Genomic DNA, 19338 nt, shown 5'->3' on the forward strand with positions numbered 1-19338 from the left:
CATCTTGTTCCAGTTAAAGGAAATTTATCTCTGCTGCTTAAAGTTTGTCATTCATGAGTTCGATATTCATGTTTCAGTTTCATAGGTGAGGCTGTCAAATCAAATTTTGTACTTTGATTCACTTCTCTTATGTTCCTTTCTTGATATTGTTAGCTCATGGAAAAAAATTTAAGTTGCAGTGTTTAGTTACATTGTGTGGGATGCCAGTTTGAGTATTACTCACTATATATAACCTGCAGTAGAGAGGATAATAATTACTGGGGAATATATATGCCCCAGCCACAGTGAATGGGTTGAGTAAAGTGGCATAGAGGAAGGCAAAGCAGGTGTAGCAGGTCAGTGTTAAGGACTACTCATAGAGTAGATGAATCTCAGCCAGAGGTCAAGTTCTGCTTCTCCTCTTATAGAGAGAGGTATATACTATCAAGTTTAAGTTTTATATATATTAATCTTGTAGTAAATCTAAATACAAGTTTTCATTCCAGGTTGTGATGGCTCTAGTGATTCTGCTCGTTGGTGTGTTGACTTCCTTAAGACTGTAATGACACACACACCTCACACCTGGGCTAACCACACACTCCAGTGCTTTCCATCTGTTATAACAGAATTTTATCAACAGTATGCTGCACCTAGAGAAAATATGCATACTTTAAAGGTACTAGTGCATTGTAACAGAAGGCTGCCGCCTTGCATTTGTGACATCCAAATCAACATGCATTTTATTCAGCTAGGTGAACAGTAGACACAGTTTTTGTTGAAAAGACAGATGTACTACTCTTCCATAGATGCTATAAAATCTTTGTTTTCATCATCAGAAAGCAGTTGAAGAAGAATACCGGAAATGGAAGTCAATGAGCAATGAAAGTGATATCATTGCACACTTCTCTCTCCAGCACAACACTTCACCTCTGTTTTTATGCCTGCTCTTTAAAATGGTGTTAGACACAGATAGAGTACCTTCTATTGCTTACAAGTAAGTTTAGAGGCCCTATATTAGTTTAACAAATATTTTCTTCACATGAAACTAAATGGATAGGGTGATAACCACTGGATTATGAAGATGAATGTAGAATGGCAGCTAGAACTAGCATACAGGCTGGGATAGAGCATTAGACAGACACATGTACTTAACCAGGGCTTCAGTGGAGACTTTAGACTAGGGAGAGATAATACCTACCTACCTATGACAAGATTTTGCCAGAAAGGTGGGGCTAACATGTAGTGCACACTGCATGTCCTGATTTATGAATAAAACTGCTCCTCTTTATTATCTTATGCAGTGCATAATTATTTATTCTGCATTGATATGGAACAGATTTCAGCGACATGTCAACTTGTCATTTGAATGTTTCTTTAAGTGTTCTGCACTTTTCTTATTTCTCCTAGTGGTCTATTGTATAGCTGTTAAAGCTTCCTGGCTTGGCTTACATATATTTTTGTCTGATTTATTTTTAGTATGTTCCAAAGTATTCTTGCAGATTTGAAAACCATACCTTAAGAAGTTTAAAGGTTAAAAACATTTCCCTATGTACCTTCAGGTTATTGTCCTTTGTTAATTAATATATATCTTCCTCTTCTTTCTTGGCTATGTAGATCCAGATCTTTCAACTTTTCATGGTACTTCATATGTTTCATTCCCTCTGATTTGCTTTTGAAATGATGCTGAATTCCTTCTGATTTGTTTATTTCTGTCTGTCTTGTTGGTAGCCTTTTGCCCTGTATGTATACAGTACATTAAACATTGATAAAAAAAAAAAATTCTGTCACTTGTAGTTAAAGTTTTCATGATCATACCACTCATAACTTTGCTTGATAGTGCTGCTGTCTTTTCAGTATGTTCTTTGAATTCTAATGTCTCTTTTATGATAACCCTGGAATGTTTTACATTTGTTTCACTTCTCATAGCTTTTTCTCTTGGGTCTTTTTTTTTTGTGTGTGTCTTTTTGGATCTCCACTTTAATCAGCCACTGATATAATTTTTCGTACTTTAAATTCATCAGTAAAGTAACTTACTTAGCTTTCTTTTACTTTACTGTCAATGTCTGTTATCATTATCATACACAGAACTGAGGCTAACACTGTTCCTTGTGATTCCCCAGAAAGGACATGTTCATCAGGCATGGTTCCATTTGCTACTGCTTGTTTATTAGTTACAAACTTTAATCCATCTTCCCATGGTTAGCGATAGAGTTAGTAACATGTTACTTGGTGACTTTACTATGGGTGTGAGAAATTCAGCATTTATTGATCACATATGGATGAGCAGTAGTGACTTAAATAAGCCAAATACTAACATTAAGCCATGGAAGAATTGAAATTTTTAAGTGGAATGAGTTTGTACTTACTTATATATTCTTTTATACTGTTGTAATTTAGATATTAAAAAGTGTTATGTAATTTTCATGTACTCTTGAAAGAATTAATAATAGAGTGTAGCATTGTGTGAACCCATTAACTGAGTGATGTATTTCAGTTATGCACCTTCTGATCAATGGGCTTCGCTCATCAGAATTTAAGACTGAAATTTTTTGTCAGGAAACGTTTGATAGAGAATTGTCTGCCACTCTGTCTGAATTTTTCCCTGTCCTGCCATTAAACAAAAGTAATTACTTACACTGACTCGTGTTTGATAAACACTATGTACAGGGTATTGGAACGTGTTGGACCTCGACAGCTAGCTGCTCATGTTCGTACACTCTGTGACTTTTTGGTCCTGGAATTTTCAAATAGTGCCGGTGGACAACATGTCACTAAATATGTTGAGACCATGAATGCTATCATCTGGGTCTACAACATAGTGCCCATAGATCGACTGATGCTTTGCCTGGTGAGTCATTTACCATTTTTATTTAGCTTTATACCTATCACTTTACATTCTGAAATCTGTTTTTAGAGTGCATAGAGTGCTGACTTGAATTCCTATTAGTGCTTTTCTCTTCATTCCATTTTCTTGCCTCTGTCAAAGGGTTGTCAAGCTTTGTTTGTTACTTCACTTGCATTTGCTACAGTATTTCTATTCTTAATTTTCTTATACTTGTTTGTCTTTTCCCATGTAAATGGGTGGAACTACGGGAGTTGAAGGGAATCATGGGATGGGAGAGGGTTAGAGCTTATGAGTGCATTGTGGAGTGTTTGGAAGGCTGGGTCTCAGTCTGTGAGGGCAAGACTGGTTTGTGATGGTACATTAGTCCTAACAATGTTGTTTGGGGGCAAGTCTTAGGCTCTGAATGCAAAATAACAGAAGAGTTAGCATGAAATGTGTAAGGACATGTGGTATGAGGAGTGTTGATATGTAAGGAATGACAGCATAAGATATATGTGTAGTAGCAAGTAGAGTATTATTGACAGAGCTGAGTAGGCTTTGCTGTAATGATCTGCACATATGAAGAGGATGAATGAAGAGCGAATGACTAAGATGATATACTTATCAGAAGTGGAGGAAGCAAGGATAGGGGGACAAGAAGAAGACAGAAGGAGGCTAAATTTTTAAGTTATTCGGGCTAGATTTTAAGGAGGGTGAGATGCATGCATGGGATAGAGTGAATTGATGTGGTATAAAGGGGTTGGTGTGCTGTCAGTGGGATGAGCCAGGCCACATGAAGTGATGAAGAGAAACTGGGAAAGGTTACTTTTAATGTAATACAGGTGAAATATTATTCTTTTGAATATTCTGTGAATTATGTTTACTTCATGTTCCTTGTACCTCAGAAATATATTTTAGTGGAAACACTGTCTATCTTTTTACAGTTCTAACAGCCTTTTTTTTAATAAATTCTCGTGTGCTTTATACATTCTAATCTACCACCCACCAGGCACTGCGCACTCAGGAGGGTAGCGAGGCTCATGTATGCTTCTTTATTATCCAGCTCTTGCTTCTCAAGCCAGCTGAACTGAGAAACCGTGTTCAAGAGTTTGTCAAGGAGAACTCGCCAGACCACTGGAGACAAAACAACTGGTAATATTTATATTCCTTGATTTCCACATTATGAATTTTTTCTTAGGCTGGTAAAAATTCTCTCTCTCTCTCTCTCTCTATCTATATATATATATATTGAGGACAATGTGTGGTGTGAGGTGGTTTGATCGAGTGAGTAACGTAAGGGTAAGAGAGATGTGTGGAAATAAAAAGAGCGTGGTTGAGAGAGCAGAGGAGGGTGTTTTGAAGTGGTTTGGGCACATGGAGAGATTGAGTGAGGAAAGATTGACCAAGAGGATATATGTGTCGGAGGTGGAGGGAACGAGGAGAAGAGGGAGACCAAATTGGAGGTGGAAAGATGGAGTGAAAAAGATTTTGTGTGATCGGGTCCTGAACATGCAGGAGGGTGAAAGGAGGGCAAGGAATAGAGTGAATTGGAGCGATGTGGTATACCAGGGTTGACGTGCTGTCAGTGGATTGAATCAAGGCATGTGAAGCGTCTGGGGTAAACCATGGAAGGCTGTGTAGGTATGTATATTTGCGTGTGTGGACGTATGTATATACATGTGTATGGGGGGGGGGGTTGGGCCATTTCTTTCGTCTGTGTCCTTGCGCTACCTCGCAAACGCGGGAGACAGCGACAAAGTATAATAAATATAAAATATATATTATTTCATTAAATTTAGTCGCTGTCTCCCGTGTTAGCAAGGTAGCGCAGGGAAACGGATGAAAGAATAGCCCGACCCACCCACATACACATGTATATACATAAACGCCCACATACATACCTATACATTTCAACGATACACATACATATACATATATACACATGTACATATTCCTACTTGCTGCCTTCATCCATTCCCATCGCCACCCTGCCACATGTGAAACAGCACTCCCCCCACCCACGCAGGCACTAGGTAGCACTAGGAAAAGACAACAAAAGCCACATTCATTCACACATTTAGTCTCTAACTGTCATGTGTAATGCACCGAATCAACAGCTCCCTTTCCACATCTAGGCCCTACTAAACTTTCCATAAGGAACGTTTCACATGCCCTTGTTCAATACATTCACAGCACGTCGACCCCGGTATATCACATCATTCCAATTCACTCTATTCCTATATCTCCCAGGGAATGTGGGAGAAAGAATACTGCCCACATATTCCCTGCAAGTCATAGAAGGCAACTAAGAGGGTTGAGAGCAGAAATCCTCCCTCTTTGTATTACTTTCCAAAAGAAGGAAACAGAGCAAAGAGTCAAGTGAGAAACTTTCCCCTCTGTTCTTGATGCCCTCACTTAAGCGGGAAATGGCAAGCATTTAGATATAGAGCATAAGATGTAGAGAATGTAAGTGCCCTCTTTAATACAAAATGTCTTTATAAATGTTGACTAGTTTTGTGATGTAAAAAAGTTGGGGGCATTTCATATTAAGAAATGGGTAGCTATTGTATGCTGATCCATAAATTATGCTAAATATTAACTAATTCATTGTAGGTATGAGAAGCATATGGCTTTCCACCGTAAATATCCGGAAAAATTCTCTCCAGAAAGCATATTGGCAGAGCAAGGAACTCTAACTGCACAGTACCAGACCCTGCCCATTTACTTCTCAAATGTGTGCTTGAGGTTCTTACCGGTAAGTGTTAATTTTTTTTTCTTGTACAGATATCCTTTGCTATGCATCTCCTCAGCAAGTAGACTTTCACTGACACATTCTCCATAAAAACTTACATGAGTATATACAAAAAGTATTCATTAAAAATGTCAAAAATCACACTTGGCAATAAAAGGTGATTACTTTGGGGAGCAATAATTCACTAAAAGTGAAGGTATCTTGTAAGCCAGGCAGTATGACATGGATGGCTGTACATATTTACCACTTTTTGCATAGGTTGAGGTCATGTAGACTGAGGTGTGAGTGTAAATGTATATACACTGTGTCCAGGCCATGTTTGTTAAAACAGAATTAAAGAGAACATAATTATGCACTTTTAGTGGTGGTGTGATGTTTACTGGCTAGTTGCTGTTATTAATGATTTACGGTTAGTTTATCCTACATGAGCTTGCCTACTTCCGGGTTGGGATTCCTGATGTGAATCCCAAGATTGTATTTATTGTAAATTTTTAAGAACATTACCTCAGAATGCTACGATTTAACTTTAAGCAACTTTTCAGGTGCTGGACATCATCATCCATCGATTCCTTGAACTGCACCAGGTACACAAAAACCTAGAAACAATCCTTGAACGGCTAGGGATGCTTTATAAATTCCATGGTAAGTTTGGTTCTCACATAAGAATAATAAAGATTTGCAAGCATGAATCATTGTTTTAAAGAATTCTTATTTTTAGCTTCAAGCAGGTAAAAAGTACATCTTCCTCTTTTCAGTTAATTTATGATAGTAGTATTACATGTACCAAATGCACAATATGAACGGAAATATTTTCATGGCTGTTTACTTTCAAATGATGTAAAGATATAAAACTCGGACTGAAGTACTTAACCCAATCTGTATGGCACCTGATATTTCCATCCTCTTCCCTAATGATGCTGATGGAATGGGAAAAATGGAAGTCCAAATTTAGAAAATTTGAAATACATTTGGACAACAGTGAAAAAGTAAAACTAAAAGTACTGCCTACACACTGTGGAAACAGTCACCACCTCAGGAGGGTGGGGGTTGGGATGATGGTATTGCATAATTGTTGACATTGGTGTTGGTGGTGGTATTGTATAACTGTTGACATTCTACCCAGTGACGACCAAACTGTTACGTCTGAAGTTTTACAGTAGCTCATATTCCAAGTGTACACTACTTGGAGTATAAGAACACCCAAACAACTTGGGAAAACAAATATTTATGAAGAAAAAATATTTAGTTGGTGACAGGTGGTGATGATAAATATCTGGTCATCCTACATGCTGTTTTTGAAGGTCACTGTCAATACTGAACACTCAGTGATTTTCCTTCATCTTACTGTATTTATGAGTGCATAGTCTTTATATGTGCCATAACTCTGATACAATTATGTCATGAAAATTTAAGTCACTCATAGCTCATTTCTTTTTTCTAATTTTTCTTCCCATAAGCCTTCTCCTTATCTTCATTCACTTAATCTCTTCACACTAATGGACATTTTCCTTTCCCATCCTTCTTTTTCTTTTACTTGCTTTCCTCTTCCATCTTTTCCTTCTTCACTTCCTCCTTGTTCTCCATTCTTCTCCTCCATTCCTTTTTATTGCAAGTTGAATAATTTGTTTTTAATATTTGATTTTGTGTAGATTTTTCATGTTTTTAATTTCTCTGAACATTTCAGATCGACCTATTACTTATTTATACAATACATTCCATTATTATGAAAACAAGTTGCGTGAGCGGCCCAACTTGAAACGACGTTTAGTAGTTGCAGTAATAATGTCACAGCAGGAGATTCGCCCACAAGGCTGGGCCTTAACAGAGGCCTACCGTCAGTATTTGGCCAGACCACCAGATGATATTGTGTGGAACCCAGGACTTTCCTATTATACTGCTCTTGTGAGGCGTCTTGTCAACAGTATCCTTTTATTCTTGCCACAATCAGTAGAATTTTAGGTTCTGCATTTTATGATGGTTAAATCTTAACTTGTATATTGTAAATGATGGCTGTGGTGTTACCAGAGTTTGCCTGTACGTGGTGATATCATGAACAACAAGTCCTTTATTTTATGTGTTCCTTTAATTCAGATTTTCTTTTATGATAATTCCCAATCCTTTGTGTCCACTTCAAATTTCTTTTCCTGTGGGGCCTCTGTATGTAGGCTCTGAAATATTTTTAGTTGCCCCAAGACTTGCTTGTTGAAAGTTCTCCAGTAAATTCCACCCATTTGTGTTTAATATCCAAATCCCTTTGCAGTTTTTCATGATTTTCTTCATTTTCCAGTTTTACTTGTTCTCGTATCATCTGCAAAACATCTGGCTATACTTTCTTTTACTTCCTTATCTATATCTCATATAATTATTCCGTGTATTGAAGCAAGTACTGTTCCTTGTTTCACCCAAAAGCACTGCTTCATTCATACACGTTTCCATTTATAACTACTTTGAACTGATGTGACTGGGCTTCACTTGCAAGAGGTTACACTGAGGGTGTAAAGTCATCTTTGGCAAGGCAGTACCATAGAGAGTAAAGTCTTGTTAAAGACCTTCATTCCAAAGCAGTCTCTGGGACTTGGTTGTGGATGGCAGGCTTTGATTTTTGTATATTATACGTGACAGCTAAAGACTGGTTGTGAGCAAGTGAAGCCATTGTTTGTTTGATCCTGCTATTTCTTCACTAAAGTATGAAAGCCAAGTAGATATAAAAGAAAGATTACTGTAAGAGTAATGAAAATGTAGTTAGCTGTTTCTCTCTGTTTGCCCTTTTACAAGGTCATAAGAGGAAAATATCACTGAAACTCTACCAAGCATTTTATTCACTGTTAATGCTTTAATTAATAACTTCCTTAATTGTGGTTATCAGCTATGCAAGGCAAATCAGTATTCCCATCAACAGAATGGCGATTTAATGAATTTGCTAACAGTGGTGCACATGCTCTTCATGTAAGCTGTGTGGAACTGATGGCCCTCCCAAGTAACCCTACTATTGTTGCCAATAAGCTCATGGATGTCCTTCTGAAGGGGTAAGCTTATTTTCATGTTGATGACAGACAGAGTTGATTTTTCATTACTTCTTTTCATTTACATAAAAGTCCCAGAGTATGGATAATATTTTTGTTAGAGTTGTATAGAGCAGCAGTAAACTATCATTGCAAACAGAACAAAAACAAAAAGATTACACCAATTTAAGGATTATATTTATTTAATTATCATGAATTATATTCTTTACATCAGGATCTCATTTTACAAAGAGGTTACATTTTACACTAATGATTTCGATATCTTTTGTTGAAAATTCTTTGTTTTAGTTTTTGGCTCATTTAGGAGGACATTTACTTTGCAAATAAGTACTGTATTCAGCATTCAACTTAGCTTGTATGGTAGATATTAAGGTACCAGATGAAAAAGAGTGAAGCCAGATTTTTTTTTTTATAGAGTCTGAATAGTTTCTCAGTTTCTGTTATTGTCTTGCATTATTTACTAAATTCTCTTTTTTCTTCAATAAGGTTATTTCACTCCTTGTGTTCTGTTAGTCCAACAGCTTTAATACTGTGATACATAAACTGTTCAATTATTTGTCTGGTAGTGTAATGAGAATATAGAATTTTTCAATAATTAACTTTTAATTTTTCATTTGTGTCAAGCTGTTTGGAGATATTGCCCGGAATGTGATTATTCAATTAAAGGAAATGGGTTTCTTCTTTTTTTTTTTTTTACCATTCCACCATTCCCTCTAGTATTCCTGTATTTTATAATATTCCTTTTCTCTGATTTGCCATTTCTCCTGGATCAGAAGTCAGTTCATGAAATCATAAACAGTTTGTTTTTCTTTTTACCCATTTCCCATGTATCTTTTCAGGTATTGTGACATTCCTGCTGGTGAGGTGGAGGAATGGGTGAATGCAATAGGTCTTTTACTCACTTGGCTTCCTGAACCTTACTGGCTAGTCATCCATGATCATATTATTGAATTACTTCAAGTAAGTTTATTTTCAAGAAGGGATATTTTGTTCGTACAAATTTCATAAAGGTTTGCATATCTTAGTAGTTCAAAAAAGATGAAAGCAGGATGGTAGTTGACACTATCTTGTTCATTATGGATGCCACACATGTGCTTCAAGTTGTAGCTAAAACAGATAGGTTATCAAAGAAAGCTGATAAATATCTGAGGAATTAAAAGTAATATGTTCATAATTAAGGGTAGATAGAAGAATCATTCTCCTTTTGTCCCAATATTTAGGTCTCATTAATTCAAACTTGATAGAGCTACTTGATGAAAATTTTTTGAAAATGTCGAGTATTCATAGCTCAAATTGCAGGCCTCCACAAAGAACAGGAGCAGCAGTGCAAAAGTTTCCAATGTGTATTTTATCAGAGCTAAGTTCCCTTCATCTCCTATTTTTAACCATATTTTATATGTATCCTTAGTGTTTAAAGAATCATCTTTTAGAAAATTCACTATTAATCATTCTTTGCAGAAGCCAAACCTTTCAGCCCCTGGACCTGGGTATCTAGATCCTTTCACCATGCTTAACCTGGAGCAGCTGCAGTCAACTATGAGTGATATGACTGCTGCTCTTACCGTGGCCCTAGCTCACTCCTTCTGGCATCATGCATCTTTTGGGCAATTTGGCCGCATCCCTCAGTAAGTTATGAAATTTTGCCAAATGGTAACTTGAAACAGATGCACTTACTATTGATGATGGCATTTTTCATACTTAAATCCGTTAGACATATTCACGACCTTGACAGAAAAAAAATTAATACAAGAAGGGAATTGTAGTTTCCATAGTAATGGAATAGTAAGACAAGTTCATGCAAATTCATATTAATTAGACAAGTGTGTTTTAAATGCTGAATTATTCAAGGACTGTCATATTTGCTTAAAATAATTAATTGAATTTGTAGAGGGATTACAGTAAATTTCCCATTATTGTTAGATTATAACCATGCAATTCTGATTTAGAGTTGATACCTCAGTAAAGGGGAAATACATTGTTAATGGGAATTTTTTATAAATGGGATCCAGATGTAAATTTCATGATCTTTTTTAAGAAATGGGATCTAGGTATAGATTTAATGGAATTTTACTTATAAATAAGATACATATGTTGAATTAAAGATAATTCAGATATTTAATGCACTCATCATAAAATGTGCCTTACTTTAAAAAACTTCAATGGTTGCATATCATTTGGGATTGGAGAGAAAGAATACTACTGACATATCTGCACATCATAGGAAGTGATTTAGACAGGTTGGAATTCCTCCCCTCCTGTACTATTACTATCCAAAGAGGAAGAACAGAGGAAGGAACCAAATCATGATTTTTCCTCCAAGGCCCTATTGTCTACTGCTAATGCTGCCTTGCTTCTGCAATAAACAACTAATAAGCTTGAAAGAGGAAAATGAATTTCATATTTCAGTGTATTTGTCATAGATTATAACATTACAGAATCTGGGATTCTTATTTTGCTTCTATGACTAACTGCAAGGTTTTCATGACATACAATTTAAGTAAACCCTAGTATGTGTACCAGGAGCCCATTTATTCTCAGCTTAGCCTATTGAAGGTTTATGAGGCAAAGTGAGGCAAGTCTTGTCATTATTAAAAGAGTTTATCACATGCATTTCAGTTTTTTATTATGTACAGAAATACAGGAAACAACTTAAGTTGAAACAAAGTTAGGTAACTTGTATAGTTGGAATCAAGAAGGATAAACAGGAAAATATGAGGTTATGTGATGCGAGTAAATCCTCAGAAGGGTACATGTAAAAAAGTCTTTTCAGATGGTATAGCCACGTAGAATGTGGGGCAGATGTTAGGTTGGTTTAGAAGATATATCGTGTTACAGTTGAAGGTACAAGGAGGAGAGGTACACAACAGAAGATCCTGATGGATAGAGGTACTGAGAGAATCGATAGGGCTTGGAATGTTCCAGTAGAAGATCCCTAATTGGGGATTAGATGTTGTGGAAGCATTTTGTTTATAGTGATGGTGTGAATGGAGATGTTGGTCTAATTTGACAAATCATTGCAGGGGGAAAAGGATAAAGAAAAAAGAATTTCATTCGTAAAGTATGAAAGACCCATGGAACTGGTATGGAGTTAATGATGGCAGATTAGGTAATTCAAAAATTTATAACGTGAATGTAGTTTATAAAAATTTTCCTTTCTTCCTATTTGAGGTTCATGCAAGAACGTGTGCGTCCCATTTTAACTACAGAAGAACAGTTGGTGGTATTATGTCACCTTGTGGGTCCATTCCTTCAACGTTTCAGCAGTGAATTAGCTCGCAAAGTATTTGATGTCACCATTGAGCTTTATGAAGCTCTGGCTAAGGTCAGTTTTCAACCTTTTCCCAGCATTCTATATTATATGAATTTTTGCACACATTACAGTTTCCCATACCTTACTACAATTCACATTTTCACCCTAAGTGTTCTTTCCCATTAATTTTTCTTATCCATATTGTCCTTTCTCCCTTCCCAAAGCTTTTCTAGTGTTACCCTCCCTCTAAAGACTATTTAACATTCTTATTCTTCATTTGTCTTCTATTTTTCCATTTTCCTTTTAACCTCTTTCTCGGATCCTCAACCAGTTCCCTCAGTGGGCTTGAAAAGGAAATGGGAGTGAAGGGGACAAGAAAAAAAATACAGAAAAATTGAAAAAGAGGTAGGAAAACAAACTGAGGATTGACACACTTAATTATCCCATTCCATCCATTTGTGTCTTGTCCATTAACATACTGTGTTTCATGCATTTCCTTTTCTGACCTATCACTCTTGCATGAATTTTACTTTTCTCCGTAAATGTAAGGAACGTGAAGAAAGACCCTATAACATTTCTCCTTCCTCCTCATCCTTGCCTTTCTCACTTCTCAGAACAGTGGGGGAAAAGGAGGGAAGGTGACTAGTGGAAAGGAGATTATGAGGTGAATACAAGGATCTTCCTTCCCTTGAGGAAGAGAAAGGAAGGTGGAAAAAGGTGAATTGGACTCTTCTTTCCACATCTCATGTCTTGCCCAGATATCACTATGGAAATTAAAAGTCAAATGTCAGAACCAGCAAGCAGATGCATAGTTAATTTTTTTCCCCAAAATAAATTATTGGTTATTTAGAAAGAATGGATACAAGATCATTATTACTTTAAAAACCAACTAGCAGATAATAGTAACTCCATGCTATTTAATCTCACTCTGAGTTTGGTTTGCCTGTCTCGAGATGGACCATATGTGAAAGGATAAAGGCAAGTTTTCTGATCCTACAGAGTTTATTGCTCTGATTATTCTTGGCCAGATATAAAACTGAAGGTTTATGGCAATCTTGAGTTGTGGTAATTCCAGTAACATGGTCACTTGCTATTGGTTATCATCTTCCTCTTCTTTTCTCCTTTACTTGCTACCTTTTGTACTCAACTCTCCTCCCTTTTGTTTGCTAACCTCTCCTCATCCTTGTTTTCCTCCTTCCACATCATATCTCTATCCTTTCCTCTTCCTCCCAGTATTTCCCCTCTGTACATTCTTCATCCTTTTATCTTCTCAAATTCCTTCTCTTATTCACTTTTTACTATTCCGTCTTCCTATATCACTGGATCTTTACCCATCTTTGATCATTTTATTTTTCTCCAAGCTCTTTCCTTTTTCAGATTCTTATTCTTTCTTTTCCCTTATCTTTCTGTCTCTTTCCTCTGTCATCCCTCTGCTTTCCCCTCCACCCAACTCCCTTTCTTTTTCTTTTTGTATCATCCCCCTTTTCCTTTTCCATGCAGTCTCTTTCTGTTTAACCCATCTCTGTTCCATGCCACCATCTCATTTCCCTCCTTCTTCTAAAGGTTATTCTCCACTCCTTTTCATTTTCTTTCTTTTTTGTCATTCACCTCCCATCTTCTTGCTGTAACTTTTCCATCCTACTTTTCCCCTTTTCATATTGCTGTCATCCCTTTCTTTCTTTTCCCTCCTCTCTCTTTGCCTCATTAGTTTCCTTCTACATGTCTTCTTTCCCTTCCCCATCTATTGCCTTCTTCCTCTTCATTTTTTCTTTCCTTATTCCACTTTCTGACCACTCAGCTTCCTCTTTCCCCTTCTCTAACCTATTTTTTATTCACTGACTCCTTCTTCTCATTTGAAAGTAGCTTCATTTTGTTCATCTTTATTGATTTTCCTTCTCAGGTGGATCGAAGTGTGACTGACCTAAAGTACATGGATCCTATTTGTGATGTACTCTACCACATAAAGTATATGTTCACTGGGGATTCTATAAAGACTGATGTAGAAGGAGTTATTCGGGGATTGCGACCAGCACTACAAAGACGGTTGCGCTTTATCACACACCTAAATCTGGACTCCATCGAAGTAAGAGCTGTGATGTTTGCATGTGTTAATTTAACATTTATTACATGTATGGTATTTCTTGTACAATTTGTTCAGTCTTGACACTCACAGCCATTGTATTTTGTGGAAATGGACTGGGCAATAAAGGAGTTAAATGCAAGGGTCTTGGATCAATATTGTTTGAGTGTAAATTTAATTGGGGAGGACCTGCAAGATACCTGTTAATTGGGGAGGACCTGCAAGATATCTGTTAATTGGGGAGGACCTGCAAGATACCTGTGAGTGGATATGACTGGATGGAACCAAAGAGGAGGAAGTGAGACATAATGTGGCAGGAGTTCTAAGATGCACTAATGGATGTGTCAAAGGAGAGATCGGTGTTTGTATGGGCAAAGATGGGTAAATCTGAAGGTACAGTATATCCCAGCAATGTTGAAGGGACGTAAGTCTTGGGCTTTGATTGCAGAAGAAAGGAAGAGGGAGGTAATATCGGAAGTGGTATGCATGAGGATATGTGTTGTTAGAGGAACTGACCATGTAAGGGATAACAGTCATAGAGAAGTGCATTATCAAGTGCAGCATTTGAAAGGGTTGCCTAAGATGTGCTAAAATGATTGCAGTATGGATGAGTGAAGAAAGACTGACCAACAGGATGTGTCAGAAGTAGTAGGGGTTGGGAATGTGTAGACCAAGAAGATGAAAGATCAAGTGAAGGAGCCTTTGTGGTATGGAAACTTTAGCATTCAGGATGCTCATGTTCACTTTAACAAACTGGCCATATGTTCAGTAAGTGAACTGAGAAACTATATATATGTTTGATTCACTCATACATAAATGTGAATAGTATGTGAATAGTGTTAAATATAACTGAAAGATAGATAGATAGATAGATATGCACATATATCTTTGGTGTCCAGAAACATCAGAAAATAATGCAGATAGCTCCCCTAGGCCATAGACTTCTTGCATTCAAAGCACCATAAATTATGGTAGGTTTATTGCCAAAAGACTGTAAACAATGTAAGATGATTGCATACTTATGATATTAGAGAGAGTGATTATGGTAGCAATTTTACTCCAGGCAGTTGAACATGCCTACATTCAGCCAACTTGTGGGAATGAGAATGGGGATCCCACTTATGTTGCTTAACTATATGCATTTGAGTCATACTATGGAAATGGAGATAATGATAACCAGTAGATAGGAATTGTGGAAGCTCAGTATTAAGACCTGGTTTTACAAAATGTTTACTGATTATAATAAAGGATCCCCCCATCAAGAGCTTTTAGCAAAGGAGCCATTCTTATACAATCTTTTTCACAGAATGCAGCAGGAAGCAACACAAACACCTCTGGAACTGCAAGTAATACAGCAGCAAACACTTGTAGCAGCACCAGCAGCACAACCAGTACTGTTAATAGTAGCAGCAGCAGCAGTAACACCACCACTACAAATACAACAGTAAACCTTACCGGAAGCAATGTTGCACAGTCTGGAAGTGGAGGGGGAACAACTGGGTCTGTTTTGGGGTCTGCTGGTTCCTCTTTAGGAGCACTAAATAACCTAGGATCAGGTGTTATTCATGGAAGTGTCAATCAAGAATTTGGTGTAAGTGGAGTGTCAACATCCTCAGGGATGGCGGTGGGCTCACTGGCTGCTGCATCTAGTCTGGCATCGCTTTTAAGAGATACTTCTCCAGTTAGTACATCATAGACTACAAAACGTATAGCACTGATTTTCTACAGGAATGTATTTGTATGAAAAGCACAAATTTATTGTCGTATATTTTCTAACTAAAAGTTTCAAGATTCTTTGTGATGTTTATATGTGAAATTACTTGTTTATTGAGTAAATGGATGAAAGACAGCCTTCTCATTGTTCATTCACTTAAGAAAGGAAAAGGTATGCTGTATTTTTTTTATTTTGAATAAAATCTAAAAACATTTAGATGACTTTCGCTTGACAGGTTTTTTAATTCTGAGTAGTCATAATCACACACTGCACATATTCATATACATACAGCCAACATGAAATCCTGCCATTGATGTCAGATTCAGCTACTCTTTCTCTCACACATTTTACGAGTGTGCTAAGACGAAAAAATCTGATATGGAGAAGAAATGTATCAATACTATAAAAAAAGCTCTCCTGTCTGCCCATCCATCCCCAGTCTATAGACGATGCGAAGAATTTACTAGATGCACGATGACTAACTCCCATACATGGTTGCTAATAACTTATCCATTTCCTAACAGGATAGAAATTGCTGGTTTCTTGGATGATATATTATTGGGAAGAGTGGGAGAGTTATGCCAACAATATGAGAGGTATGGAGAGAGAAAGTTGCAGGGCAAGTGGTTTATCACTGAACAATGCCATCCACTATTCAGGACATGGTGGCTAGAGAGGGAGGAAGTGGTACTTGTGAGGGAGAATATGGTGGCCAGGGAAGGATGGTACAGTGGTAATGAAGATAGGTGTGGGAGCCAAGAAGAGGGAATGGTGGTGGCAATGAAGGGAGGTATAGAGGAAGCCAGGTAGAGAGGAATAGGAGGGGTGCAGAAGATAAGGGTAATTCAAGTACAGTGTATAATTGCTCATATCCATTCTCTAGCTGTCATGAGTAATGTATTGAAACCATGTCCCCTTTCCACAACCAGACCCAAAGACCTTTCTACAGTTTCCTCTGGCTGCTTTATATGCCCTGATTCAGTCCATCAAAGGCACATTGCTCTAACTCAACCTATCCCATATATGCCTTTCAGACTCCTGCAAGTTCAGGCCCAGAGCACTAAAAACCTTTCCCACTCCATCCTTCCATGTGTATTTTGGAATCCTTCCTTCTGCTTGTCCTCTTAACTTCGGACACTTCTCTTTGTCAGCCCCTCTTCACTTATCCTCTCCATATCTCCAAACCGTTTCAGTACATCCTCTTCAGCTCTCTCAACCATACTCTTCTCTCTTACTTTAGCATTTCTTAATCAACCCTCTCCACAGCACATATTATCCTCTAAAATTCAATTTCCAACTCATCCACCCTCTTCCACACTTTCTCATCATGAGCCCATGTCTCACTTCCATACAACACCATCAAACACATCCATCTTTGCCCTCACTGACAATAGGCTCTTTCCACACACTCCTCAATGCACCTTAGTAAAGCCTTAGTTCCCTGACCCACTCAATGGTTCACTTCAGTTTCCATGGTTCCAGCCACTATCTCTCCATTTATAAACAAATTAAACAGTCATAATGGGATCACACATGGGGAACCACTCACCCTCCTTTTTTCATTCTCGCAAGCGTGCTTTACTCTGTTGAAACATTTCACTGCCTCAGCAGCTTTCCTCCCACGCTATACATTCTTAACACTTTCCATAGAGCATCTGTATCAACCCTATCAAACTCTTTCTCCATTTTCATAAACGCTAGATACAAATCCTCCTGTTCCTCTTGCTATTTCTCACACATTCTTTAAGGTAAACACCTAATCCACAAATCCTCTACCAATTCTGAAACCACAGTCCCCCCCCCCCCCCCAGTCTAAAGTTCTCTGCAGCCCACAACCCATTCTGAACTGTTTTGAAACCATGGGGCATAAACCGTGATACAGAAAAAAAAAATCTTTTCTCCTAGACACATTAAAAGCATGAGGTGATACAACAATCAAGTTGTGACCTGTGAACACAGTTCAGGTCAGGTGTACTACAAGAGACGTGATTTCAAGTGTAGGAAGAGTAATAGTTTCTTGGCTCACATTGTCCACACTTCGTGAGGACACAAACACAACGAAATATATAAATAAATGTCGCGAAATTCCCAATCAAAAGCGTTCTAATTAGAAAGACAAGGAAGAATACGTAGAAACGCTGAGGCAACACAACCTGGAGACAGACAAACAGTTGCAATGGCCGCTACAAACCTTCATTATTAACTATGCAGGCTAAAACTGCACAGCTGCATCAGAACGTGTGGATGGAATATTAACTGCGCAGTTAATTTTCCATTCACACGCGAGGGCTTTTTTGTACAATTTTGGCCTGCACAGGTAAGTGTTAGTGAAAAACTGAAGGTGTTCAGCGGTCGTAACAGGAATTCTACGAAACGCTTTCCAGCATGGTGCCAGGGAGGATTCCGCTCCTGTCCTCGGAACTTTCTTCAATGAGGCAAAGTCAATACTTTATTCCTTGATAGAGGAACGGGATAGTGCTGTTATAAGTCCCCCTGAGTGAAGCAGACAGCACGAGGAAGGCACTGACACGCTGCTACCGTTGTTTTATGCCCACTTACACCAAGCGACGACCATAGTAAAGTTTCCGACCTCCAAACATCAAGGAGTAATATAGCTCCTCTGCAACTGTAGTTTTACGAGAAAGAGAGACAGAAAGGCTGAGCGAATGTAGCTGTATGATTGAGCTTACTAGAAAACATTCTCCCGCTGCTAAAACCTAAGACATCTGGGTCGGGGGTGAATTTTTTTGTGCTTGGTGTGGCGTCAGCTTCCCCAGCATACCCCATCACACACCTCACACAGAGGATGATCAGCCTAGCTCAACGACGAGAAGATTTTGTGGCGGCAGATGAACAAGACAGTTGGCGTAGCCAGCGAGATAACAAGAGCAGCACTGGGGCCTCCTGCTGTATCCCGCCCGTCCCTCCGCTCCCCTGCCTCACCCCCACTTACCACACACACCAGTCTACAATACACCGCCGACGTGGGTGATGTCACCATGAACCACGTGGCCACCAGTACAGCCAGGGATTATCCTTGGCTTCCACAACCCTCAGACATCCTCGTCCCATCCAACACATTCTCTGCTTCTCCGTCTGGCAAGCCGTCAGCAGGTGGCAAGTCCCTCGCCTTGGCCGGGTCCTCCTAGGCAGCCAGTGTGCCATCCCCAACTGTGGTGAGCCGTACAGTCAGTCGTGTCGCTGCTAGAGACCAACATCTAGTGGGAAGCTGCCACCGTCCAGCCTGCCTCACACAATTTCTAACACCCCCAGCAGATGCCTCAAGTAAGGCATCTTTTCCACTCCAGTCCCTCAAGACAACCGGGAACAATATATAATAATGACTAAAACAATCATGCGGAAGCATAACTTATAATTTTCCCTCGCTACGACTTACATCTTAACTGACAAACAACCATAATAAAGACAACACACACACACACACACACAATGTCCAAAAGGAAACTGCACACATGCAATCTGCTATAAAAAATCCTTTTATTAAAAAAGTGGTACGAAAGTATGGGAGTAGAGTGCATCTATATGATTCGAACTGACCAACGCTGGTTAGAATTATTCACTAATTTCAAAGATAATAATATAATGTACAATCCCCCCCAAACAACCAGCAAACGCATTAAGTGGGAAAGAATAAAAGTATAACAAGAGCAATCAACCTAGCTTCACACTGGTCGTTAGTTTTGACAATACCAATG

The 19338-nt window shown here is 38.3% G+C and overlaps 1 protein-coding gene across 2 annotated transcripts in view; it reads left to right on the forward strand.

Annotated features, from left to right (window-relative positions):
* Positions 1-15838, forward strand: part of MED23 (mediator complex subunit 23) — a 32349-nt gene extending 16511 nt beyond the window's left edge. For both annotated transcript variants that reach the window (XM_071680607.1, XM_071680608.1), the window contains exons 16-28: positions 486-655; positions 816-973; positions 2647-2827; positions 3813-3955; positions 5417-5558; positions 6098-6197; positions 7240-7476; positions 8422-8581; positions 9418-9538; positions 10037-10203; positions 11747-11900; positions 13729-13911; positions 15215-15838. In XM_071680607.1, the coding sequence (XP_071536708.1) occupies positions 486-655; positions 816-973; positions 2647-2827; positions 3813-3955; positions 5417-5558; positions 6098-6197; positions 7240-7476; positions 8422-8581; positions 9418-9538; positions 10037-10203; positions 11747-11900; positions 13729-13911; positions 15215-15604 (2306 nt within the window). In that variant the 3' untranslated portion in view covers positions 15605-15838. The remainder of the gene's footprint in view (positions 1-485; positions 656-815; positions 974-2646; positions 2828-3812; positions 3956-5416; positions 5559-6097; positions 6198-7239; positions 7477-8421; positions 8582-9417; positions 9539-10036; positions 10204-11746; positions 11901-13728; positions 13912-15214) is intronic.
* Positions 15839-19338: the final 3500 nt, after the last annotated feature.

This window comes from Panulirus ornatus, chromosome 31, assembly GCF_036320965.1.
Source record: "Panulirus ornatus isolate Po-2019 chromosome 31, ASM3632096v1, whole genome shotgun sequence".
Lineage (NCBI taxonomy): Eukaryota > Metazoa > Arthropoda > Malacostraca > Decapoda > Palinuridae > Panulirus > Panulirus ornatus.